The sequence below is a fragment of the Nycticebus coucang genome, chromosome 1, assembly GCF_027406575.1.
Source record: "Nycticebus coucang isolate mNycCou1 chromosome 1, mNycCou1.pri, whole genome shotgun sequence".
In the NCBI taxonomy this organism is placed as follows: Eukaryota; Metazoa; Chordata; class Mammalia; order Primates; family Lorisidae; genus Nycticebus; species Nycticebus coucang.
The window spans coordinates 48,287,286-48,315,060 of NC_069780.1; the positions used below are offsets into that span (position 1 = coordinate 48,287,286).

The 27,775-nt window shown below is 37.6% G+C and overlaps 1 protein-coding gene across 3 annotated transcripts in view; it reads left to right on the plus strand.

Annotated features, from left to right (window-relative positions):
- The window catches only part of BLTP1 (bridge-like lipid transfer protein family member 1), a 279,425-nt gene that overhangs the window by 12,807 nt on the left and 238,843 nt on the right, over window positions 1-27,775 (plus strand). For all 3 annotated transcript variants that reach the window (XM_053574435.1, XM_053574509.1, XM_053574580.1), the window contains exons 3-6: window positions 10,171-10,300; window positions 11,684-11,800; window positions 13,518-13,596; window positions 15,299-15,363. In XM_053574435.1, the coding sequence (XP_053430410.1) occupies window positions 10,204-10,300; window positions 11,684-11,800; window positions 13,518-13,596; window positions 15,299-15,363 (358 nt within the window). In that variant the 5' untranslated portion in view covers window positions 10,171-10,203. The remainder of the gene's footprint in view (window positions 1-10,170; window positions 10,301-11,683; window positions 11,801-13,517; window positions 13,597-15,298; window positions 15,364-27,775) is intronic.

The following is a 27,775-nucleotide window of genomic DNA, read 5'->3' on the forward strand; positions in this document are numbered from 1 at the left end:
AGATTTGAGTGTTTATCCACCAGCTTTCTAGCCATCATTGATATTAACTCTCTGGCATTTCTGGCTTGCCCTTGGAGTGCAAGCTGAGCATGTCCCTGTAGTCAAAAAATAGCTCTCAGCTGAGTGTCACAGATGTTCATAATGAGCAGTCTTCCTGTGTAGAGGTGAATGCCAACAGTATATGGGCAAAATACCAATAACATTGGCTGCCAATAGCAAACATTTATACAGTATAATATCTGTGATGTGCCAGATATTATAAATGCTTTATGTACCCAAATTCATCAGTTCCTATAATACTACTATATAAGTACTGTTAGTGTCTACATTTTAAACAGAGCATACAGAGGTTAAGTGTTTTGCCCATAATTACAGTCCTATAATTTCAGAATTGACATTTGAGCTCATATAGAGTCTCCTTTTTAAAAATCTAGAGTGGGCTGCTTCTGGAACAATGCAGTCTGAAGTAGAACTTTTTGATTGTACTATTTTTTTCTTGACAACTACCTCTTCTTTCTTCCTTCCCTAATCTCTTTTGTTTTTGAGTTCTTTACTTCCTTGCTTTTTGTAGCTATACCCCCACACCAATTCTAGAACATTATAGGCATTCCTCTTTCCATTCTACACTCAAGTCTGTTGTATTAAATAATTCTTGCTGTTGTGTTAAATGATATTTCTGAGGTTATGTGATGAAGCCTTCTGAATTTGATAATGCTCAGTGAATACTTGCATTTTAATTTAAAAAAAATACAAGCATTCAAGAATCATAGGAAGATGTGATAGTAGAATGACAGATCACCAGGTTGGTATTTTTGGATTGGGAGACACCTATTTGCCCAAGGTTGTAAGGACAGACCACAGACTTGTGCTTGGGCAAGAAAAGCCCCTTTTCTACCTGCTGTGGCCTGTGTTCCAGCCACCACTTTCCCTTTTTGCTTTTTAAATTGTTGAAGTATACATGCCAGTTGTAAAACATTTAAATAGAATAGAATCTAAGTGTGAAGTATAAAAGTGAAAGTCCTGCTTCACTGCTTCTCTTTTCCCCTCACCTCTCCCACTGCTCTCCCCAGAGGTAAACATTCTTAAGGCTTTGATAATGTTTATGAAGAATAAAAATATATACATCAAATATGACATATAATATATACATTACATATCATGAGTAATTAGGTTTTTTAAAAATGTAAGTGGAATGCTATACATTTTACTTCTCACCCTGCTTTTTTCCTGTTAATACTACACATATCCTGGACATGTCCTGTATCCACCCATTAGAACTATCTCATTCTTTTAAAAAGGCTATGTATTATTTCATAGTAAGAGTGTATTATTTAACTTTTTCTCTGTTAATCGACATTTTTTTCCCACTTTCTTATTATATGATATGGAATGTGACAGGGATTGTCCTTGAGAAAACATCTTTGTGCCTGAAGAAGTATTTCCAAGGAACCTGAGAGGAAGTAGGGTCCCTTCAAGAAAGGGCTGATTATACAATTTTGGTATAGAAAGTAAAGATGAACTTTGTTTCCAGAAAAGAAAGAAGTACTGAAAGAATGATGAGAATATATCAAAAGGACACATGCCAGCTTCCAAAGGCTTCTGTTGGCAAAATCTAAGACAGTTTAAAGCATAAAAATAAATGACAGTAATGGATCACAATCCATTTAATAGAACAAGAGTGTATGTGTCCATATCTTAATTAAATTTTGATGAGCAATAGAATAGTTACATCATCTTAAAATAATGCCCCTTAAAATACTTATTTTAATGACAAAGAGGGAAAAATGGAAAAGGAATTTTCTGAATGCCCATTTGAAAATGGTTTTTAGAAGCAAAGTTTCTCATTTTTATTTAGGTATTCCTATCAGGATCTGCTAGTGAACATAGGCATACACATACAGCACATATGTACATTTATGGTTATATTTATTTCTGTATCCACTTACATTGAAAGCCATATCTTCAGTTCTTATCCATCATCACAGAGTTTGTACTAATTTTCTTCTTTTATATATCCTCTAACAGTGAGAAACTTGGCTCCCATTCTTCTTTTTTAATTTTAACTTTTTTTTTAAAGTTTATGTCAATATATTATGGGGGTACATATGTCTTGGTTACATAGTTTGCTTTTGTAAGTTTTAAGTCAAAGTTACAGGCATGCCCCTCACCTAGAAAGTGTGTGATGTACCCGTATAAAGAACTCGTTTGCGGGTACTGAGTTTTGCTTCCCTGTGAGTACATAGGTGTTGATCCACTCTTTCCAGTTCAGCATCGAGTACATGTGGTATTTAAATGTAATTTCAATGTACTGATTTTATATACTTCACTTAGGAGAATGGTCTCCAGTTCCATCCAGGTTGTTAGGAAAGGTACTAGCTAGGGTCACCATCTTTTTGTGTGGCTGAGTAGTATTCCATGGTGTATATGTATATATACACCACATTTTATTAATCCATTTATGTATTGATGTACACTTGAGTTGTTCCCACATCTTTGTGATTGTGAATTGTACTGCTGTGAACATTCAAGTACAAGTGTCTTTTTTTATAAAATGTCTTTTTTTCCTTTAGGTAAATACCTAAGGAAATCACAGGATCAAATGATAGGTATACTTTGAGGAATTCTTTGAGGAATCTCCATACTACTTTCCAGAGTCTGAAGTCCCACCAACAGCACATGAGTGTTCCTTTTTCTCTGCATCCACCCTGGTATCTGTTGTTTTGAGATTTTATAACGTGAACCATTCTCACTGGGGTTAGGTGATATCTCAGGGTGGTTTTGATTTGCATTCCTCTAATGATTAGAGACATTGAACATTTTTTCATGTGTTTGTTGGCCATCAGTCTAACTTCTTTAGAAAAGTTATTGTTCATGTCTCTTGCCCAACATTGATCTTTTCTTGTTGATTTGCTTGAGTTCTTTGTAGATTCTGGTTATCAATTCTCTCCGAGATACATAGCATACAAGTATCTTTTCCTATTCTGTAGATTGTATATTTCTTTTGTTGATTGTGTTCTTGGCTGTGCAGAAACTTTTATTTATTTTTATTAAATCATAACTACATTAATGCATTTATGGGTACAATGTACTGATTTTATATACAATTTGGAATGCTTACATCAAACTGGTTAACATAGCTTCACCTTACTTAATTGTTGTATTTAGACATTTATACTCTACTCTTAATACATTTGACATGTACCCTTGCAATATGCACCATAGGTGAGGTCCCACTGATTATCCTTCCTCCACCCAGGCTCCCCCTTCTCCTCCCTTCACCCTCTTCTTCCCTCCTTTATTCTGGGCTGTAGTTGTGTTTTATCATTTGTATGAAAGTGTGGGTGATTATATATTGGTTTCATAATAGTACTGAGTAACTGAGTACATTGGATACTTTTTCTTCCATTCTTGAAACACTTCACTAAGAAGAATATGTTCCAGCTTCATCCATGTAAACATAAAATAAGTAAAGTCTCCATCCTTTTTTAAGGCTGCATAATACTCCATGGTATACATATACCACAATTTGTTAATCCATTCATGGGCACTTGGGCTTCTTCCATGACTTGGCAATTATGAATTGGGCTGCAATAAACATTTTGGTGCAAATATCTTTGTTGTATAATTATTTTTGGTCATCTGGATATATACCTAGTAGAGAATTTGCAGGATCGAATGGCAGTTCTACATTTTTTCCCCAAAGTAATCTCCAAACTTCTTTCCAAAAGGAATGTATTAACTTGCATTCCCACCAGCAGTGCAGAAGTGTTCCCTTTTCTCCACATCCAGGCCAACATCTGTAGTTTGGGATTTTGTTATGTGGGCTACTCTTACTGGAGTTAGATGATATCTCAAAGTGGTTTTGACTTGCATTTCTCTGATGATTAAAGATGATGAGCATTTTTTCATGTGTTTGTAGGCCATGTGCCTATCTTCTTCAGAGAAGCTTCTGTTCAAGTCTCGTGCCCACAATGAAATGGGATCACTTATTCTTTTTTTTTTTTGTATAAGTTTGAGTTCTCTGGGTTCTACTTAACAAACTTTTGTCAGAAACATAACCTGCAAATATCTTCTCCCATTCTAAGGGGTGTTTACTCGCTTTACTTACTATGTTTTTGGCTGTGCAGAAGCTTTTTAGTTTGTCAGATTCCAGTAATGCATTTCTGGTGTTGCTTCACTTGCCAGGGGGAATCCTCATAAAATATTCTCCCAGGCCAATTTCTTCAAGTGTTTCCCCTGCATTCTCTCCAAATCTTCATAGTTTTGTGCCTTAAGTTTAAATCTTTTATCCAGCGAGAATCAATTTTTGTTAATGGTGAAAGGTGAGGGTCCAGTGTCAGTCTTCTGCAAGTCGCCAGCCAGTTCACCCAGCACCATTTGTTAAATAGGGACTATTTCTCCCAATTTATGTTTTTGATAGGCTTATCAAAAATCAAATGACAATAAGTGGCTGGGTTCATCTCTTGGTTCTCTATTCTGTTCCATACATTTATCTCTATTTTTGTGCCAGTACCATGCTGTTTTGATCACTATAGATTTATAGTATAGTCTGAAGTCTGGTAGCATGATTCCACCTGATTTCTTTTTATTTCTGAGTAATGTCTTGGCTATTTGAGGTTTTGTCTTATTATGTATAAAATGAAGTATTATTATTTCCAGATCTTTAAAGTATGACAGTGGAGCTTTAATAGGGATTGCATTAAATTTGTATATTGCTTTGAGTAGTATAGAAAATTTAACAATGTTGATTCTTCCCAGACATGAGCCTGGTATGTTTTTCCATTTGTTAACATCTTCAGCTTTTTCTTTTCTCAGAGTTTCCTAGTTCTCTTTATAGAGATCTTTCGCATTCTTTGTTGGGTAAATTCTCAAATATTTCATCTCCTTTGGCACTACTGTAAAAGAGATAGAGTCCTTGACTGTTTTTTCAGCTTGACTATTGTTGGTATATATAAAAGCTACTGATTTATAAGTATTGATTTTGTATCCTGACACGCTGCTGTATTCCTTGATCACTTCTAAGATCTTTGTAGTTCCTGGGGTTTTCCAGGTCTAACATCATGTTATACGTGAAGAGTGCGAGTTTGACCTTGGACCCCATTTGAATACCCTTGATCTCCTTGATCTCCTTCTCTTCCTTCTCTTCCCTAGCAATGGCTAGGACTTCCATTACTATTTGAATAGCAGTGGTGATAATGGCCATCCTTGTCTAGTTCCAGATCTGAGTGGAAATGTTTTCAATTTTCTTCCATTCAATATGATATTGGTTGTGGATTTGCTGTAGATGGCCTCTATCAGTTTAGGAAAGAACCCATCTAAGCCTATTTTATTAAGTGTTCTGATCAAGAAAGGATGCTGGATTTTATCAAAAGCTTTTTCTGCATCAATTGAGAGAATCATATGGCCTTTGTTTTTTATTTTGTTTATGTGATGAATTATATTTATAGATTTACATATGTTGAACCAACCTTGTGACCCTGGGATAAAGCCAACTTTTTCATGGTATATAATTCTTATAATGTGCTGTTGAATTCTTTTTGCTAGGATCTTATTCAGTATTTTTGCATCAATATTCATTAATGATATTGGTCTATAATTTTCTTTCTTTGTTGGGTGTTTTCCTGGTTTGGGGATCAGGGCAATATTTGCTTTGTAGAATATGTGTTTGTATGCTTTGGAAAGGTTATGTAATATAGGTACTAGTTCCTCCTTAAGGGTTTGGTAGAATTCTGATATGAAGCCATGTGGTCCCGGACTTTTCATTTTTGGGAGATTTTGTATAATTGATGCTATTTCAGGGCTTGATATTCACCATTTCCAATTCTTTCTGGCTGAGTCTAGGAAGGTGGCATGATTCCAGGTATTGGTCTACTTCCTCCAGATTTTCATATTTCTAAGAATAGAGTTTTTTATAGTAATCTTTGAGGGTTTTTTGAATTTCTGAGGTGTCTGTTGTTATTTCTCCTTTATGATTTCTGATTGATGATATTAGGAATTTTACCTTTCTGGTTAGGTTAGCCAACGGTTTATCAGTTTTGTTAATCTTTTAAAAAAATGAACTTTTTGATTTGTTGATCCTCTGAATGTTTTTTTATCAATTTCATTTAATTCTGCTCTGATTTTGGTTATTTCTTTTCTTCTGCTGGGTTTGGGGTTGGAATGTTCTTCCTTTTCCAGTTGTTTGAGATAACCCATTAAGTTGTTGACTTCCTCTCTTTCCATTCTATTGAGGAATGCTTGCAATACTATAAATTTCCCTTGTAGGACTGCCTTTGCAGCATCCTACAAGTTTTGATAATTCATGTTTTCATTGTCATTTTGTTCCAAAAATTTGGTAATTTCCTTCTTAATCTCATCTTTGACCCAGCTATCATTCAGTATAAGGTTATTTAGTTTCCCTGACTTTGTTTGAGTACGAAGATTCCTGTTGTTGTCGAGTTCAACTTTTATTTCGTGATGGTTTGAGAAAATACAAGGAATAATTTCTATTTTTTCTTAAATTTGCTGAGGTTAGACTTGTGACCTAAGATGTGATCAGTTTTGGAGGATTGTTCCATGGGCTGATGAGAAGAATGTGTATTCAAGTTTTATTAGGATGAAGTGTTCTATAGATGTCTTTTAAGTCCATTTGTTGTAAGGTCAAATTTAAATCCAATATTTCTTTATTTAGTTTTTTCTTGGAGGATCTATGTGACACTGCTAAAGAGGTGTTAAAATCTTCAACTATTACAGTGCAGGAAGATATCAAATTGTTCATGTCTGTTAGGGTTTCCTTATAAGTTGAGGAACATTCTGGTAGGGCACATAAATGTTAATAATTGAAATGTGTTCATATTGTGCGTTTCCCTTGACAAATATGAAGTGACCATCCTATCTTTCCTTACTTGTGTTGGTTTAAAGCCTATTGTATCTGCAAATAAAATTAAAACCCCTGCTTTTTTCTGATTTCCATTTGCCTGAATTATAGATGTCCATCCCTTCACCCTGAGTCTATTTTTATCCTTTTAGGTAAGATGAGATTCTTATATACAACAGATATCTGGCCTGAGTTTCTGTATTCAGTCAGCCAACCTGTGCCTCTTTAGAGGAAAATTTAAGCCATTCACATTAATTGAGAGCGTTGATAAGCATGGTAGTGTTTTGGTTGTCATATTTTTAGAGTGTCCAGTGGCTATTTTTAATCCTTTCACCATTATGGATGTTAGGTATTATTTAAGGCTTTCTGGGTGAGTTTACTTTGGTGGTAGACCATTAAGCTGATCATTATGGAGGATGAGTCTGAGAATATCCTGGAGAGCTGGTTTAGTTATGGCAAATTTCTTCACCATGTGTAAGTCAATAAAGTATTTGATTTCTCCATCATAAATGAAAATCAGTTTCATTTGGGCTGAAAGTTGTTTTGTTTTAGGAGATTGAAGGTCAATGACCAACCTCTTCTGGCTTGAAAAGTTTCAGCTGAGAGAGCTGCAGTCATTCTAATATTCTTCCCCTTATACGTTATACTTTTCTTATGTCTGGCTGCTTGCAGAATTTTCTTCTTCATGTTAACTTTGGCAAAGTTCATTACAGTGTGTCTAGGAGATACTGTATTTGGATTGAGTCATGCTGGGGTACTGAAACTGTCTGCTATCTCAATTTCAGTATCTCTTGCCATGCTTGAGAAACTCTTCTCCATTATGTCTTGGAGTAGAGAATCAGTGACTTTTAGGACCATCCTCTTCTCCTTCATGAATTCCTATAGGGCAAATGTTTGTTCTTTTGGAGTGGTCCCACAATTCTCTGAGGGAATTATCTGTTTTTGCTCTCCACTTCTCTGCCTCTTTGAGTGTTTGGGAACATACAAAGCTTTGTCTTCTCCTTCAGAGATCCTTTTTTCTACCTGCTCCACTCTTACTGAGGGATTCTACTGTATTACGAAGCTCCTCAAATAACTTTCTCATTTCTTTGAGGTCTACAATGTCTTTTCTTATTATATCTAAATCCTTGGAGATTTTGTCTTTGAATTCATTGATTTCTTGAGACATCTTTTGAACTACTCTTTGAATTTCTAGTTCCAACTTTACTGCCATTCTATTAATTTTATTTGCCATCCATATTCTGAATTCTGTTTCTGACATTTCAGCCATTTGTTTATGAATGGCATCTTCTATTGTAACACCTTTGTCATTCCCTGGGGGAGTTGATCTACTCTGATTATTCATGTTGCCAGAGTTTTTCCATTGGTTCAGCCCCATGATTATTTTTCACAGTTTGGCTTGAGAAGCTGGTAAGGTGAGATTGGATTGAGGGCTCCAGGAGTTGTAGTTAACCAGCCTTTTACTAAAGAGCTGGGACTGGTGATTGTGGCTTTTCCTCTATAGCCTTACAAAGGTCCCTTTTAGTCCTGCAGCCTGAGACTCTGTGTTCCTGATTGATGTGATGGGGCTAAGTGGCTCTGTCTTGTGTTCAGCCAACCTCTATCCAATCCTAGTGAATCAGCAGCTTTGGGCTGAAATCTCAGTTGGGAAGAGATACAAGCAACTAAGATACCCCCCACAACAACAGCTGGAAGAGGAGAATCAGTCCCTCCCACTAGATCACTAGCAGGGCTCAACCTTGGAGGGTCCCTGGGTGGCTGACCCAGGTCAAGAGTTCCAAACCAGTTTTTCCCAGGCAGCACAATCACTGTTCATGTGGGGAGAGTTCAAAAGGTCTCCAACTACCAGACAGCAAGTCCACTGGCAGCTCAAGTGTGACTTGCTCCAGTGCTCAGTGGAGTCAGAAAGGCCTGTCCCACAAAGTAGTTAATCAAAGGGGGTTGGCACCTCCTTTCCCACCTTGTACCTCAGCCATGCTCAGTCAATGGTAACCCTGTGGGGCTGTGGCCCAATTCCCTCCAATGGGCAAATGTGCCAGGGATTTGCACCTGCCATAGCCTAAGGGGGAGTCAGTGCCTACTTGGCCGGGCCATAATACTCTGCCACCAGCAGGTAGGGGGAGCCCAAGCCTGACTCTCTCTGGTGTCCATTGGAAACTGGAGAGTATTCCTACTGAGTCTGTTCCAACCAGGGGGTTACCAATGCAGCGTGTGTTTTTTCCCTCAGAGACTGTGTCTCGGCCCTTAACCACACTCATCCTTGGTACACCTGTGGGGCGAGGTCTGACTTCCTCCAACGGTCCACCGAACTGGGGAGATGTCTCCAGAATTTGACCCCATATGGAGCTCGCCATTATTGCTGCTGCTGCATCGCAAGTTCCTCTGTGCAGGTCCCCATGTCTCTGCCCACACTGCTGCCACTGTCCCCTCAGTTGCTACCCACTTTCAGGGCACTGAGCCAGTCCCCCTCCCCCTGCTCTCCACTTCTACTAAAGTCACAGTTTCAGCATAGCTGTGCTGTGGCCCATGCAATGCCCAGCCTTAGCATGGAGCTGCCAGACACTCTAGGCTTTGCAGGGGGTAGGCTGTCAGACTGCCAGGCGAGGGGAGAAGGGTGGACTGGGAGTTCAGAATGGCAGGGAAAATATTTGTTCAACTTTTATGCTAGGTTAAGAAAATGCCCACGCTCACAGTGGGCATCTCACAGTGGGATCCCTCTGGAGAAAGAGTCCTGGCCTTCAGCAGCTCTCATCCATGTGGTGAAACAAGAGGTCTTCTGTTCACTGCATGCTTGCAGAGAGCATACAGTGAGCCACTCTTTTGGGGATGGTTTTTGTACCTGAAATTTACTCTTGGAGTTGCAGCTTGCCTCAGCAGGGATGATGTGCATTTATCAATCTTCTCTCTCAGCTCAGCTCCTGACCTTCAGCATTATTGGTTTCATTCTGATCATTATCTCTCCCTCTGGATGGGAGCTTCTAGCAAAAGCTGGCTCCAGTTGGCTGTCTCACCTCCTCTCCCTGTGCAGAAACTTTTAAACTTGATCAGGTTCCATTTATTTGTTTCTGGTGTTGCTGTGAATGCCATTGGGGTCCTACCTGTGGTAGTGAACTCATAACATTATAGATGTGATACATTGTTTTATATTTTTGTGGATATATTTTTTTTGTTGTTATTTGTTGTACTTTTACATTCTTAAAACAGAAAGTAAATGTATTTTAAAATTTAATTTACCCGTTTCCCTCCTCTTACATGATTTACTCTTGTAATTTTATAAATCTCTCATTCTGAATTTAACTTTTGCCTTCTTTTAGGTCTTTAGAAGCTGTTCTAGAAAAACTTTAGTAATGGATCAAAGGAAAAATGACAGTATTGTTCCAAGTATAACTCAATTAGAAGACTTTCTTACAGAACACAATTCCAATGTTGTTTGGCTCCTTGTTGGTAAGTAGAATAAATATATCTTTTTCCACTTTATTGTGGTTGTGGGTTTTTTTCTTTCTTTTTTTTTAAGAGCTAGGATTTTGCTGTATTGCCCAAACTTGTCTCAAATTCCTGAGTTCAAGTGGTCCTCCCACCTCAGCCTCCCCTGTAACTGGGACTGCAGGCAAGTATCACCATTACTTTATTGTGTTTTATGTATAGATTAACAACTGCCAGATTTTAAAAAGTAGTTGAAGTTGGATCACTTACACTACTGTTTATTTTTAGGAAAGAAGATTTTTGTGTATGTTTCTTGAATGTTTGTTCTGCAAACTGTTTTGGAATGCTCTTTACTTTTTCTTAGGCTGCCTTCTTGTCTGACGTAGGGGAGGCGGGACTCTAAACTTAAAACATAATGATTTATTATCAAACTAACTTTTCAAAATAATTTTTCTAGGAATAATTTTTATGGGCAAATCATAGCACTAGCTATATCAAAGCTGTTACCATCAATCTAAGCTACCCTGAGAAATGTATTTTATTTTGATTCTCAGTGACTATTTTGTTTTATCTGTATTACATAATTTTTTTAAAGGACTTAAGTTAATGTGATGTTGCTAAAACGTTACACATTTAGTTGTTTCACATTACTTTTTCATAGTTTAGAAGTAGTTCTGCTTTTAGAATAAAGAACAAGTAGAGGAAAATTTATTGTGAAAACAGTGTTTTCTTGTGTTTTGCTTCATGTATATTTATGAACTAGGTTTTTTGGAGGAAGATTTTATAGGTGAGAATAACCTTTTAATCAAAAATAGAATATAATTTACTATAGCGTATTTAGTAATCTTCAGAATTAGGTTATTATCTTATTAATTATAGCAAAATATCTAGTATCAGGTTACCTATTTAATATGCCTTTAGACTAAAATTCCAACTTCTTTTCTATTACTTTTTAAAGCAGAGATTGCTGATTTAACAAATAATGACTTTTCTCTGATTTAAAAAATCATCAGTTTTCTTTTTTTTCCAAGTGGCATAGCCTTTTTCAGCAAATAGCCTGGGGATGAATTTGTATATGAGTTTTGGCCTAATAAAGGTGGATATGTTTCACAATATTCAGAAATATAGGCTTTCTCCTCCACAAACATCTTTATATTGTTTACTAAAATGGTGTTAAGCAGTGAAAAAGGAAACAGAAAAAAGGAAAGCTGACATCCTCGATACATTGTTCTAATTGATCTGGTTGAAATTTATGCTTTTCTGGAAAATGAATGAAGAGAATGAATAAAGTTGGATAAATTGGAATCAACCTCTTGTTTTATAATTTAAAGTACTAAATTGTAAGAGGACAGATTACCATATAGCAATAAGTCTATTATTTCTGAAATTATTTTCTCTCAACAGCTACCATTTTGTCCTGTGGATGGATTATTTACCTAACCTATTATAATTCTCGGAATGTTGGTCTTATTTTAACACTGGTTCTTAACAGATTATATAAGCATGGCTATATTCATATTGGTAAGTTTAAGTTACACTTAATTTTTTCTTCCACATTATCTTGAGATGTTGTCTTAGTCCATTTTATTTTGCTTTAACTGAATACGTGAGACTATGCAATTTATAAAGAAAAGGGATTCATTTCTTAATGGTTCCGGAGACTGGAAAGTCCAAAGTTGAGGGACACATCTGGTAAGTGCCTTCTTGCATGGTGGGGACTACATATAATCCTGAGCTGGCTTAGGATTGGGGCCTAATGGGGCTTAGCATGCTTGCTTAGATCTCTGTCTCCTTTTATAAAGCCACTAATGCCTTACTTTCATGACCTCATTTGATTCTAATTACCTCCAAATGAGATAAATACCATAGTTAGATTTCCTACCCTTTTGACACTGTTATCATGAAGATTTATGTTTCATCATGAGTTTTAGAGGGGACAAATATTCAAACTATAGAAGATATATATTATAAATTTATATTTCATAAACAGGTAGTAGCTTTAGATATTTACCTTTGTTTCATGAAGCTTAAAATAATCTAACTGGAATTTCTCTCAGATGACACTCTGTCACTCCATAATAGTATCCAATTGGTTATGTTCTTTACCCATTCTTGTTTCTTGTAGAAACTTTTTGACTTTTTGTTTTGCTTACAAAAAGAATTTGAAAAATTTAGACATATTCAAAATATGGAAATAGAAATTTCCCATGAGTCCACCATCCAAAGAAAATTTTTAGTACTCAGTGTAGTTTTAGCTTCCCCCTACCCCCACTCTTTTGCCCCAGACTAGAGTGCTGTGATGACACCTTAGCTCACAGAAACCTCAAACTCCTAAGTTCAAACAGTCCTTCTGCCTCAGCCTCCATAATGGCTGGCTAATTTTTTCTATATTTAAATTTTTTTTAGAGGTGGGGTCTTGCTTTTGCTCAGGGTGGTCTTGTACTCCTGAGCTCAAGGAATCCACCCATCTTGGCCTTCAGAGTGCTAGCATTACAGGATTACAAGCCTGAACCACCCCGGCCCTCCAGTTTTTGCTTTTTTTTTTTTTTTTGCAGTTTTTGGCTGGGGCCGGATTTGAACCCACCACCTCTGGTATATGGGGCTGATACCCTACTCCTTTGAGCCACAGGCGCCACCCTGATATATATATATATTAAAGCAACTTACACTTTAAAAATCTCTAAGATGGCCTAATTTATTTTTACTTGTGACTGGGAGGTTTGCAGGAAGATAGGAGAGAGTATTAAGAAGCTCTGTGCTTTGGAAAACCCTAAACCAGTGGGGAAAAGCAGGGGAGAGGTGACTGGATAAAACCATTCTTTTCCTGTGGTATAGTTGACTACCCCTTAGTGAACATAATAAAACTTCTCTCTCACGTAAGTAGTCTTTTATTAATTTGAGCAATGACTAGTTTCTGCAGTCCACCAAATTAGTGGAGAAAAGTAATGAATTAGTCACTATCTTGGATTTATTTAATTGCTGTGCATAATTAAGGGATTATCCATATGAAACAGCTACTTAAACTAATGTGCTCATATAGTTATTTAGATGCTCAGTTCATATGAGTTTTTTTCTTAGGGACAGAATGATGAAAAATTAGTAAGGCTGTTAGGCTGTTAGGAAGGGAACAGGAAGAGATAATTATTGAATAAATTGAATGCTAAGATTATTGTAAGCATTAAGGGCTTTACTGTTTATTAAAACAATTGCTATTTGGGTTTTTTTTTTTCTACAACAGGTTCTTTCTCTTTTTCTGTTCTTTCTGGAAAAGTCATGGTTCGTGAAATCTATTACATTACAGAAGACATGTCTGTCAGGTAACAATAACAAAAATAAATTTAAAAGGACCTCTCTTAAACACACTTTTGAAATACAAAAATGTACTGATTATGACATTTAATATGACTTCAAATAAAGTGATAAATCAAAAGCATTTTTTTCAGCAAATCACAGTTGGTGATTTGATTTTTTAAAAATGTTTTTATGAGTGGATTAATTTAGCTAAGAATTACACTGGTAAAAAGTTTTTCAAATAGCAGTTTATAGAAATGAATAATTTCATTTCATTGCTGGATGGAAAGTTGAACCATTAAATTACCTGACCAGTTCTGTCACAGCATTTATGGTGGTCATTTGTTATGTATAGCAAGGTTCTGGGATGTTGATAGCTCTCATCAATTAGATTCTTATTGGAGATATTAAGTTTATAGAATTGTTTAGAATCTGTTAGCAACTCTAATTTTACTCCAGGAAGGGAAAATACATCTGAATATAGTAAGAAATGGTATGTTTCAAGTTTTCTTCTTTTGTAAGCCTTGAAAGAAAAGCTTACTTTATTTTTGTGATTTTCTTAATAATTTTGAATTAGAATTTGAGTTTCGAATTAATGGAGAGGTGTTACGGTTTGGCAACACTTAACCTCACTTAAAACTATAGGAGGCAGGGCGGCGCCTATGGCTCAGTGAGTAGGGCGCCTGCCCCATATACTGAGGGTGGCGGGTTCAAACCCCGCCCCAGCCAAACTGCAACAAAACATAGCCGAGCGTTGTGGCGGGCAGCTGTAGTCCCAGCTACTCGGAGACTGAGGCAGGAGAATCGCCTAAGCCTAAGAGCTGGAGGTTGCTACAGAGGGCTACAGAGTGAAACTCTGTCTCTAAAAAAAAAAAAACTATAGGAAGCAACTTCTGTACTATTCTAAAATTATTTTCAAATCAAAAGTAAACCAAGTTAAGAGACCTATAAGTCTGTCTTTCTGAAATATGAAGTAATAGAGCATTTATAGAAATAAGGGCTTTTTATTTTTTGAACATCAGATCTCACTCACCCAGGCTAGAGTGGTTTTGGGATCCCAGCTCACTGTAACTTAAAACTCCTGGGCTCAGGTGATCCTCCTGAGCTTCCTGAGTAGCTAGGACTGTAGGCACTCACTACCACACTCTGCTAATTAAAAAAAATTTTTTGGTAGAGATGGGAATTTACCCTGCTGCGCAAGCTTTTCTTGAACTGGCCTCCAGTGATCATTCTGTTGAGACATCCCAAATGCATGAGCCACTGTGCCTGGCCAGAATATCTTTTAAAATTTCCCTTTATGCTAACATCTTCTTTTAGGATTTGGCTTGTTTTAGTGAATGTTTATGTTTAAACAAATATTATTTGCAAGGGAAAAAAAATTTCTCTGTTAGCACTTCATTTTCTTGTTAAATGTCATCTAGCATTACATTTTACCTAATAAGACTAATATTTCAAGGCAACATATTATATAAGATAACTATATGCAATTTTTTACTTGTCAATTAAAAAATAAATTAAAAATCATCTAATTTAGAGCCATGCAAAGTCTCTCTTACTTTTGAACTATTTATGAAACTGATTATGAAATATACTTTGTCGCTTTTAGTTCTCAAAAAGATATGTTTGTGTATGTTAGTGTCCTTTTGATCATTTTATGTATATAACAACTAAGAAATTAGTTAAGTATATTGTTACTTAAGATCTCATTTTGTAATCTACCTGGCTTAGAATTCAAGATGGATTTATCATTTTTCGATGGTGGAAAATGTATAACCCAAAGCAGAAACAACATGGTGAGTTTTCATTTTTTCATGTTTTAAGATGTTTAATCATATAATGAGAATTTTCACTTAATGGCTATTTAAATGTTTTACATTTTATAGTAGATATTTTTAATAGCTCTGGAATTTATAAAACTGTGATTTTATCACTGCTTGGTTGAAAATCATTTTTCCTTGTGGACTCCCATCTATTATTTAGTGTTTTTTCTTTTTGCTATCATTCCCTTGTCCCACATAGCTTTTCCCTTCTTATATATGTTATACACTTCCTTAAAGAGACTGGCTTGAATGGTTTAGTATTTGATATCTGTAGGATTAATGAAATCAGAATGATTAGAAATTAAAATAACAGGCAGATTTCATATTTGGAAAAAGTATTATAACAGCTAGAATTATTTATTAGGTAAATTTGAGCAGAGGCTAAGTTTTATATTATGGTAAATTATTGTGAGGGAGTTTGAAATACACCTTTTGCAGTTTCTCTTCGGTGTAGTATGTTTTTAATAGTTTCCAGTTTTAGATCTTTGAATATTAGTTGTTAAACCAGCATTTTTACCTCTTTTCTTAATAGTTACCATAAGCATTACCAAGGGAAGAATTGTTCTTTAGATAGTAAATATGTTAGTGCATTGAAAATCTTTTTAATAATAAATGAATTTATTTTAAATGACTAAATTGTAAATTTTAGTTATATTCCTACACTATTATCCAATGTTAAAATTTTGTGGAGGAAATATTCTTGACTCTTTTTTTATATTTTATTTGGCTGTAAACCTTAAAGTTGACATTTAAATAAAGACATCTTACTTGCTTATACTGCAGATATAGCTAAACGTTATACCTGAGAACTGAGTCCTTTTGAGTTCAATCCTGGCACTTCTTACCTTCACTCAACTTTGAGCAAGCCCAGTATTTCTAAGTATGATTTCATTTGTGAAGTCTATCTAGTTTTTTTTTATAGAGATTTGCTTTAGGGACATATTTTCTCCTATATATCAAGCTTCTATTAATTTTACAGTTTATTTATTAGATGATTCACTATTTTTTTCTTACTTTTTTTTTTTAACATAAACTGTATTGTTAACAAGATTACATTGGAGCTGAAACAAAAATTCTTATTGTTTACATAGCTGGTTTATGATTTAAAAGAAAAATATCCTGTTTGTATATTTATACTGGAGATTTTTGTTCTAAATTATTTTCAGCGTTCAGGATGTTCATGAAAAGAGACTAAGCTGTAGGGAATGGTGAGATTGGGAAGCAGAGAAGGCCCATTTGAGCTAACACTCCCTTCCCCATGCTGTTTACCCAGCATTCTAAGGGACAGAGTTTGGAAACAGTTGATTTTCTCAAAACCCCTCATTTGGAAATAACTAATTTGGAAATAACTAATTCTTTTAAAACTCCTTATTTTGTAAATGATGAACGAAGGGCCAAGATTTTTGTTAGGAAGTTTTAGAAAAAAGGGGTATTCAAGTACCCATATTCTATGTCATAGAGCTTAATTGGGATAATTTTAACCAGGGACACAATTAGATTTGTCAGTTGTCTAGTATAGTCCTTTGAGGTGGGGGTGGAGGGAAAGCAGGGGAAACCAGAGCATATCTAATTTGTTTGTCCTAGAATTTTATTTTATTTTATTTTATTTTATTTTATTTTATTTTTTTGAGACAGAGTCTTACTATATCGTTCTTGGTAGAGTGCTATGGCATCACAGCTCACAGCAACCTCAAACTCTTTGGGCTTAAGCGATTCTCTTGCATCAGCCTACCAAGTAGCTACAGGTGACTGCCACAGCGCCTGGCTATTTTTTTGTTGCAGTTGTCATTATTGCTTTAGCTGGCCCAGGCCACGTTTGAACCTGCCAGCCTCTGTGTATGCGGATGACACCCTACCCACTGAGCTACAGGAGCCTGTCGTAGAATTTTTGTAAATATTCCTTGGGTTATGAAATTAGTTGTTTCTTGTAGATGGTTGTTGGGCAAAGGCAAATGGATCAGAAATTTCTGTATATCAGAAATCTTTATATTGTTTTTAGGCTAGCTTTAAGACATTCTTTTGGAAAATAATTAAATGGCAGAACCAGATTGCCTATTAACATGTGACGATATATCGTAGTGTTTTTGGATCTGAATAGGTATTTCTGCTTAACCAGAAGAAATTCTTAAACTAAGAAGTGAAAACATGATGGTAAAGCATGTCTCTTTCTTATTCTTTATCTCTTAGAAGTTTTAGCCTAATCTAGTACTTTAAAAGTTGTTACATCGAAGTCTTGTGTGTTAAAGAAATAGAAGTCCCTGCACAGTTTTCAAAAGGTCAATACTATTTTGTCTAGGTACTAAGCATTTTAAGTATTATCAGGCCATGGCAGCACTTGCTACATCTTTCCTTTTTACTACAAATAGCATGTATCCCAATTGTAAAATTTAATAAGTGTCTTTTTCCTAATATCTCTTTGGAAAATAAGTCTCAATTAGCTATTTGCTTAGGAGACTTGGGGAGGTTGACAGCATTCATTTATGTTTTTTATTCTTTTGTATCCATAATTTTAAAAAACATTTTAATTTTAAAGTGGTTCTCACTATTTTGCCCAGGCTGGCCTTGATTCTCTGGGTTTCAGTTGATCCTCTTGCCTCAGCATTCAGGGTAGTTGGCACTGCAGGTGCTCACCACCACACCTGGCTATGGGTTTTATGTATTGGAATTTTTTTTTTTTTTTTTTTTTTTATTGGTAAGATAGGACTTTTATTAGAAGTTAGAAAAGAATACAAAGAAGTAAAAAGCACCAGAGCTTCTGGAACAAGGAAATAACTAAAGAACTCCCTTGGAGTTCTCCATATGGGCTCTTTTATCTAGGGGTCTTAAGTCTAGAGGATTACACATGGCTGGCAGTTGGTCATTTACAGTCTTTGTACCTGAGACGGGATTAGGGTGTGTGTGCTCCTACCCAAGGTGGAACCACCCAAAAAACCATCACAGGCTGCTTTGTTCATGATCTTATCAGAGCCCAGAGGGTGTGTCCCGAAAATGGTAGTCTGCTTGTGCCTGGAAATGGGGGTCTGACCTTTTGAGTTCACCTGGGCCTAGAAAATGGTGTGGGGGGATTCCCTGTCTAGCCCTGAGTGGTAGAATCTTGTATCAATCCTCCCTCTCTGAATAGAAGCTCTAACTGCTGTTAGGGTAAAGGGGTGCTGACTGCTCCAAACTGTTTCCTGCTAAAGATGGACGGTGATATGAGAAAGCAGTTAGAGGTTCCTCGGATGAGGTTGATCCAGGGTTCATAGTAAATGGAAATTTAGGTTGATTCTTCTAGCTTGGGGTAAAATGTTAGTGTATTCTCTTTGTGAAATTGCCCAGGCCCAGAAAATTGGGGTCCTTTGTCCAGGCTGGAATGAGGGAACCCTGTATCAACAGGGTTGAAGAGGACAATTAAGGTCTGTTCAGATGAGCAGTGATCCAGGGGTCCACAGTAGAGTCAGGTCTGGGCTGGAACCCTTTTCACTATTTGTTTTTGATGATATTATTTCTGAAAGACATAAATCTGATTAGTACATTAAAAGGCAAGGTTAGAACAGTGAGAGGAGCAGGTTGGTTTTGAGTGAAAACTGTATTAACACTTTTCTTGCTGTCTTCTAAATAAAAATTTCAAATTTTCTTTAGGCTCACAAGTGTAGGTGCACTGTAGTTGATTCTCTTCTTGGTCTGCTTCCGTAGAAGGTGGTGGGTTCCAGGATTTTACTCATGAATGATATATCCAGGAATCTATTCCCATAACTTTAACAGCTGAAGAAGAAGACAAGATAACAGAAAAGGGACCTTCCTAAGTTGGGGTTAGGGAAGGTGAATTAGAGGGAAGAGTTGTGTGAGCCCCAGACCTGCGCACGTGTTAGACTTCTAACATGTGCACTCGTGCTCCACCTCCCCAGCACGATGGGCAAGACAGGCCAGTGGTGTGCCTTCCACGGACTGTAGAGACCTCAGGATCCCCCTTCAGCAGGTTGAGAGCACCGGCCTTCACCTTCATTGTGCCAGGGCGGCTTTCCAGAGTCCGTAAAAGCCTGTAATTCCTAAGCCTTGAAGCTGAGAGTTTGAAGTTTAGGGTGAACCAATATTGGTCTTATTCTTTCTTTGCCCAAAGCTTTCTTCCTCTGTGAAAACTGGAGACCTGAATAGTGAACTTCAGGTACACATAATTGCACTTTAGCCTTGGAAACTTTCTACCCACAATCAGCTAGAAAGTTTAATAGAGCTTGGGTAGCTTTGTGACATTCCTCTGCGTCTGGTGCGCTCCCAAAAGAAAGTCATCTACATACTGAATAAGAGTCATTGTAGAATATGCAAAATGACTCAAGTCTTTGGCTAGGACTTGTCCAAACAAATGTGGGCTGTCCCTAAATCCCTGGGGTTTTCTCTTCCCACCTGTCCCTCAGTAGAACACACTTCTGGGTTAATTTCTGTCTCTAATAAGGGAAGGCATAGTATAGGTTCCTGTCCCATATTCATATAAATGGTTGTTCTTGCTTTAGTTAGTATGTCCCTTCCCAAAAGGGAAGCAGGACTTTCAGGCATGATTAGGAAGGCATGAGAGAACAGCCAATCACCCCGATTGCAGCTTAAAGGCTGAGAGTAAAATTTGGTAACCAGCTTTCCAGACATCCCCGGTATAGTTACAGATTTGGGGGATAAAAGACCAGGGTTAGCGAGGAGTACAGAAAAGGTTGCTCCAGTGTCCAGAAAAAATTCTGTCTCCTGGCCATCCACTATGATGCAAACCCGGGGCTCTTGAGGGGTGATGACATAAGTCGGAGCCATGAGAATCTGCCCCAGGCACCCTCACTCCAGTTTGGGCACTGATGGGATCACTGTTCCAGGAGGTCTTTGCCTCTGGGGACAGGCTACCCTCCAATGATCACCCTTACACTCTGGACAGAGGCCCGGTGGCTTGCCCCACTAGTGGTTCTGCTGGAAGCAATCTTTCCTAAAGTTGCCAGTCTGACCACATTGGAAGCACTTGTTCTTAGCTCCTCTGGCCTCCCTCTGCCCCTGAATGGTGCCTGTTTGTTGGATTGCCATTGCTAGAGCTGTCATTCTTTTTTTATCCCTTCTCTCTTCTTCCTTCTCTTCCTCCTGATCTCTATTATAAAAGACTACAGTGGCCATTTTAAGAAGATTCTCTGGGTTATGATCTGGGCCTAGAGCCAATTTCTGGAGTTTTCTTCGAATTTCTGGGGCCACCTGAGTCATAAATTTATCTTTTAAAATAATTTGGCCCTCTAAGGAATTGGGTGTCAACTGAGTGTGCTTTCTCATCGCCTCCCCAAGCCACCCAAGAAAGGCTGAGGGACTCTCATTTTGTTCCTGGTAAATGACAGACAACTTAGAATAGTACATAGGTTTCTTCTTGGATTGACGCAAACCTTCCAGGATACATGTTAGAAAATGTTTATGCCACCAGTCACCTTGTTTCTCAGGGTCCCATTCAGGGTCCTCAAAGGGAACTGCCTGTCTTCCCGTGGGGTATTTGTCCCTTTCCTCAGGAGACATACTGCCATCAGTATTGGACGTGAACCACAAATCACCTGACTTTCTAGCTTCCTCCAAGACTTCATTTTTCTCATTAAAAGTGAAAGTTTGATCTAATAGTAGCATTACATCTCTCCAGGAGATGTCAAAGCTTTGTCCTAACCTCTGGAGAACATCTATGTACTTATCGGGGTCATCAGCAAATTTTCCCAAATCAACCTCAATTTGCTTCAAATCTGCCAGAGAAAATGGAGTGTATACTCGTGCATTTCCCCTTTCACCACTTGCAGTCTCCACTAAGGGACACAAAGAAGGATATGGTTGCCTTCTTGGGATCCCAGTAGGAATAGAAAAACTCTTGGGACAGCTTCTCTCCTGCGGCTTTCTGAACACACTGAGGCAGGTGTGGGAGAAGTCGATGGTGAGTTTGAATTAGGTGGTGACAGCGTCTCTCTTAGGAATTCCTGTCCACTTGGGGAAGTCACTACAGTGCGGAGAGCTGAATCTATCTGACAGGTCTTACATAGTAGTGTGTTGTCCCTGAAGAGGAAGAAGGCTTGCATATATGGCACTTCAGACCACTTTTCTTCTTGTTCACAAAAAAATATCTAACTGAAAAATGGTGTCATAATTTACAGTACCCTCTGGGGGCCAATGTTCACCAGTGGAGAATTGATACTGAGGCCAGCCCTGGGTGCAGAAGAAAACCATACATGCTATTTTCAGGATCTGGGGAATCAAACATGTCCCAGTGCTTCAGAATACAGCCCAGCGGAGTGTTCAGCAGCACAGGCCAAAATGTCAGGTATCTGGGAGCCTGGTCCCACCTGATGAGAACTTGTTACCTGGGTGTTTTCAGAGAAAGAACATTACCCATCTGTGGGAAAGAACAAACATCCAGCATCTTAATCAATCCCACCCTATATTCCTGGGTTGTCAAAGCGTCCTCTGACCAACCCAAGAAGCCTTCTGGGCAAACAAAAGGAAGCGTCCTTTTGCTTGGGGAAGAATACTTGAGGAGAGTGACCTCCTCAGCCCCTGCGCTTGTCTGAAATTAGCAACCCTTACCAGTGTAGTGCTTGGTACCTGCTGGTTCTCCTGTGCTTATTACTTGCCAGCAGCACAGCCCGAGAAATCAGGTATCAGGGAGCCTGGTCCAACCTGATGCAAGTTCTGCCCCTTTCTGCGCCTGCTCCAGAGTATCAATCAAAGTGGGGATGAGCCCTGCCCTGGAGAAAATGGCTGTGAGGTGTTTGCACATTTAATCTTTTATTATTTCTACAAGCTTCTTTAAATTCCCAGTAACAAAGGAAAATAGGCTTTTTATCATGAGCAGGTCTTAAATGTTGTGCTTTCCAACCTCCCTTTCTTTCCCAAAAAGTTGGAAGGGCAACAATAATTTAACTCAGGTTTGAGAGACACTTGAAAATTACATTATAACCAGCTACAACTATGCGAAGTCTTAGAGAAACCCAGAATGACTTTGAACTCTTCCATTTAGGCCAATAGACCAGGAAAAAATCAAATACCTGGGGTCATTTTTCCTGCCTTTCTTCATTTTCAAGAGACTGGACTATAGTCGAAGGTTTAGGGCTAGTCTTGCTTTGGGGAGTTGCCCCTGGACTTCGTTTGTAGGCTCCTGGTCACCCAGAGAAGCCGTATAGAAGAGTTATTTTGCTCTTTGTTTGGAGGCAGCTTCTTGGCCTCTAACTGTTAACATAATTCAATTTCTTCTCAAATATACGGAGAGCTAATTGAATTTAATTCTGCAATGAAAGGCAGTAAAAATGACCTTATGACACCTACAACATCCGAAGCACACTTACAACATTTGAAAAATACCAGAATGAGCCCATACAAACTTAACTAGTATATAAAGCAATCCCTTACCAACATTTAAACACACATGTAAACTACAAGGAGAGAGAGAGAACAGAAGAGGCCTATAGAGATAAATAGGAAAATTTTGGGATCATGAAAGAGGAGAGAAGATAGTTAGAGCTGGGAGAGCACGATTTTCCGAAGGCCCTCCTGTGCCGTGGGGTAGGAACCATTGCTAGGTACCCCAGGACCTCTGGGAGCTACTGCTATTTGTTTGGCTCTCAAGCCTTCTAACATTCCCTTCCACTCCTTTCTTTTGGAGCCAAAGGGAATTAGAAAGTTTGTTCCCTAACAGTCTCTTGACCATGATCTGGAGGTTGGCAGATACACTATGACCTTTTAGGGGCAATGGGCATCCAAATTATTAGTCTCCATTATCATGATTTTGGAGAAAAAAACAGGATAGAGGGAAGTGGTCTCATTGCTTACCACAGATCTTCAATCCCAGATGAGCCCCCAAATATGATACAGGAATTTCATTCTTCAGTAGGTCCTTGGTCATGGGCATTTGAAGAATGAAACTACAGACCACAGATCAGTGGTAATATAGGACTTTTATTAGAAGTTAAAAAGGAATACAGTAAAAAGTAACCTTTTTAAGTATTACAGAATAAAGTAAAAAGCACCAGAGCTTCTGGAAGGGAGAAAGAACTGGAGAACTCTATTGGATATTTTATATTCCATTATGTGAATGCTACCATGTTAGATAGAGAAGTAGGAAGATTTCTAATTTCAAGGATAGAGTAATTAAGGGCTATTAAGGATTAAATGAAATTATGTGAAGAGCATGCCTAGAACAGTACCTGGTACATAGCAAGAGTTCAATAGAGGGGAGTTTCTTTTATTCTAAACATTATATCACATTCTGAAATGAAAGATTATCTAAGAAGTGTAACTTGAAAGGGAATACATAATTTTTACAACTAGTGAGAATTTGACCTGCAAAGTGAAGGAAACTACTATTTATTGTGTATATCAATACTATAGGTAGGTAGAAATATGTTCATTTTACAGTTGGAAAAAATGAGCCTCAGAGTGGTTAACATACTTGTCTTAAGTCATGGCATTAGTAAATGGTGGCATACGGATCCCTATGTCTTTTCTATTGTTTATTTACTTCTATCGACCAATTCCTAGAGAATGCAGTGCAGCAGTTCTCAACTTATTTATTTTTTTCAAAGAAGGTTTGTGTATGTGTGTGTACATATGTGCACATCTGTATGTGGGAGGTACATGCCTTTGGTAGAAGTGCCTATCTGTGTTTTGGAGGGATACTTGTTTGTCTGTAAGAGGATGTACACCCTGTTGGGGATGTATCTCTGTTGATCTGGGATGGTGCCCCTGTCTGCATGTGTGGTACTTTGCATATAGGCTCTTTGTATGTATATATGTGTATGGAAGTGCTGCTGTGAGTGTGCTAGTACTTGTGTGCATACATGTGTGTTTGCCTTTGTGACTGTTTCGGTGTCTGTGTACATGAGTGTGTGTGTGCTTCCTATTCTGTGTGTGCATGTATACCTCTATATATGTGTGTTTTTCCCTTTTTCTCTGTCTCTATGGGTGTGCTTTTAGGTATCTTGTCTCTTTGCATTTGTTTGTATATATTGGGTTTGGGGGTGGAGAGAATATTGCTGTATAGAATACTCCTAGTTGTGGCAGAAGGCTGGGAATATTGACAGAAAAGATCTTGGGCAAAGATCCTGAAAAAATAGAGCCATGGAAGCTTGGAGATCAACAAGGCTGGGGGATCTGATTTACTGTTTAATCATACAGCTCTGTGGCTAGGATATTATTAATGCAGGTAGAATAAATAAAACAAATAAAGATGGAATATGAACTCAGATAATGCTTCTCTTTTAACATATGAAACCAAAGGTGATTTTAAATGCTCATAGACTTTCTGTTTGTTCAATAGTTTCCTAAAGTGGTTTTTGGAAGGAAAAGAGTAGTCTAGTTATTTTGTTTAATCTTACTTAAAGTTTAAAAAACCCATTTATTATTTTCATTTAATGAATTAACAAATATTTATTGAACATCTCCTATGTACTAGGCTCTGTTTTAGGCACCCAAGATAAATACTAGTGAATATAATAGGAAAAACTCTTCTCTAATGGAGTTTACATTCTGATGGGAGCAGTAACAATAAATAATAATACAAAAAAAAAAAGCGAGGAAATAGGATAGGGAATGTTGAAGAGATTTTGTGGTGTTATAGTATTAGGTATTTAGTGTTTATAGTGTTACCAAAATACATTCAGAGCTTAATACCTTTATCTTTATGCCTTTGTGTCCTTAGTAAATTAATATAGCCTTATTATCATATCTGTTATATTGAAAGAAGAGACTCTATTGTGCACGTCCAGCAACTTAATGATGACTTTGAGAGTAACCCTATTTTCATTTTTATATAGTCACCATTTGTTTATTCATCACTACTGGTCCAATTAGGGGCAAGTCCAGGTTCTTCATTTTTCCCATTTTTGCTTCTGCAACTCACCCATCAGCCCATGTAGCATAGTCCTATTGATCAGGCCGTTTGTATTTTGGGATCATTAATAAGCTGTTCCACAAGTAAATCAGAAAACAAATTATTTAAATGAGTTTTGAGGTACATTTTGATTGAGTTGTTTATGACTTTTAAGAATTATATAATAATTAATTTCTACTTGTATAAATCTCTCTGGGAATAGAAAAATATTTGACTTTGCATTTATTATGCTTCCATACATTGAGATTTCAAGTATTCTAAGATTTATTGTAGATACATTGTTTTACTTAGGAATACAACTAATAGGAAGATACTCTGTTACTCTCTTATGCAAATAGACTCTTGTCTGTACTGTCTTGTTCTAGGCACCAGGAATACAGTGGTGAATAAAATCAAGTTTCGCCCCTTACAGAGCTTCATTCAAATTGAGGGGATTCGGTTAATAAGCAAATAAATACCTAAAAATAAAGGCGGGGTCAGTGGAATTCAGATTGCTAATTTATAGGGAGTGTACTGTTTTACAAAGGGAAGTCAGGAAAGGTTAGAGCAGTGGTTCTGAACCTGCCTAATGCTGTGACCCTTTAATACAGTTCCTCATGCTGTGGTGACCCCCAATCATAAAATTATTTTTATGCACAAGCTTGGGTTTCCCTGCTGGAGGATTAGAAATGACATGGAAGAGAGGCCCTCTCTGATCGGGCTACTGGTTTGGTCTCTTGTATGCATGTAGAGACAGCTCTATGTCTTGTTGGGGCTAAGTGGACATCACCTGTGGACAGAGGTGAGGGGAGAACAGGAGGTACATTTGGCTGTGGATGATGGTGAAGCCCATGCCCCCAGTCAAGGCCATGGCTCCCAGAATTCCAGCCAAGAGGAGGCCAATGGCAGACCCTCCTGACAGGGAGAGACTGGGGTCCGGCTCGATGGGCTCAGACTCTGTGGGATCCATGATGGCTTCTGGGGATCAAATAGGGAATCCTGCTGTGGCACCCCAGCATCCTGAGGCAGAAGCTGATCCCTCACTTTAGCCTTCCAAGACCCTGCCACCTGGCCAGCCTCATCTCTTCCACTCCTTTGCCGATACAGCCCAGCCCCTCTGAACTCCACTTGGAGCTCCCTCTAGACCCTGGCCAGGGAGATGAAGCAGTTCTTTGGGACCTGGCCTGGCTGAGCTTTCCCTCACCCTGCCCCTGGTGTGCCCATCCAGTTCCTGCCCTGGTTTAGTTGTTCCTTGCTGCCCCAAATGCCCCCCCCCACACTGGCCAGATCCTCAGGATTCTTCTAGTTCACACCAAGCCTTGTGTTGTCCATGAATAAAACGCTAAAAACAATATTCATGATTAAAGAAAAAAAAGCAGGGAAAATAATTTTATGGTTGGGGGTCACCACAACATGAGAAACTGTATTAAAAGGTCTCAGCATGAGGAAGGTTGAGTACCACTGGGTTAGAGGATAGTTAGAAACATTAAGGAAGTAAAGATATGAGCTATTGTGAATATATGGGGGGCAATATCTTATGGTTGTTTTGTTTCTGTTTTCATTACCAACACCAACAGGCCATTTACTTGGAGGAGAGTAGAAGACAGAGGGTAAGGCAATAGGAGTACAGATCCTATAGGACTTCATAGGTCACTCAAAAGACATTGGTGTTATTCTGAGAGAATTGGGAAGCCAGTGGAAAATTTGGGAACAGAGAGGAATGAAATGATTTTAGTTAGGTTTTTAAAAAATTTATAAGGCAGACCCTAAAAGCAAAGGTAACAAAAAGAAAAATAAGCAGATTCTCTTGCACAACAAAAGAAATGATCAAAAGAATAAATAGAAAAACTACAGAATGGCACTAGATATTTCCAAACTATGTATCTGACAAAAGGACTTATATCTAAAATCTATAAAAAAATCAAACAATGGACAAGGAAAAAGCAAACAATCCCATTAAAAAGGATATGAACATCTTTCAGAAGATGACCAACAAACATGAAAAAGTGCTCATTACCATTAACCATCAGAAAAAATGCATATTAAAACCACAATAAGATGCCATCTTACTCCAGTTAGCTTATGTTGTTAAATGAAAGTTAAGAATTTTCTTCACTTGTTTTTAAAAATTAAACTTTTCTAACTGGTCATATCTAATTTTAATTGGTTTTCAATTAAATTTGTTTGATAGAGGTAAAATGCATGAAGGTTAAAACGAAAGGTCTCAGAAAACACATGTATGATTTCATTCGGTAACAAAAGAAAGCATTTGCTGTGGTACTTTTCTTCTGAGACTCTGGTTAACATGTGATGCACTGTTTTAGGTTGTTTTCTCAGTACAAACAAGTGCCTCATCCATCACTTATTAGATGATGTCATTAATTACTGTTGATATTTATACATAATGTAATAATTATTTTTTTTTTAAATCATAGCTGTGTACATAAATGCGATCATGGGGCACCATACATTGGTTTTATAGACCGTTTGACACATTTTCATCACACTGGTTAACATAGCCTTCCTGGCATTTTCTTAGTTATTATGTTAAGA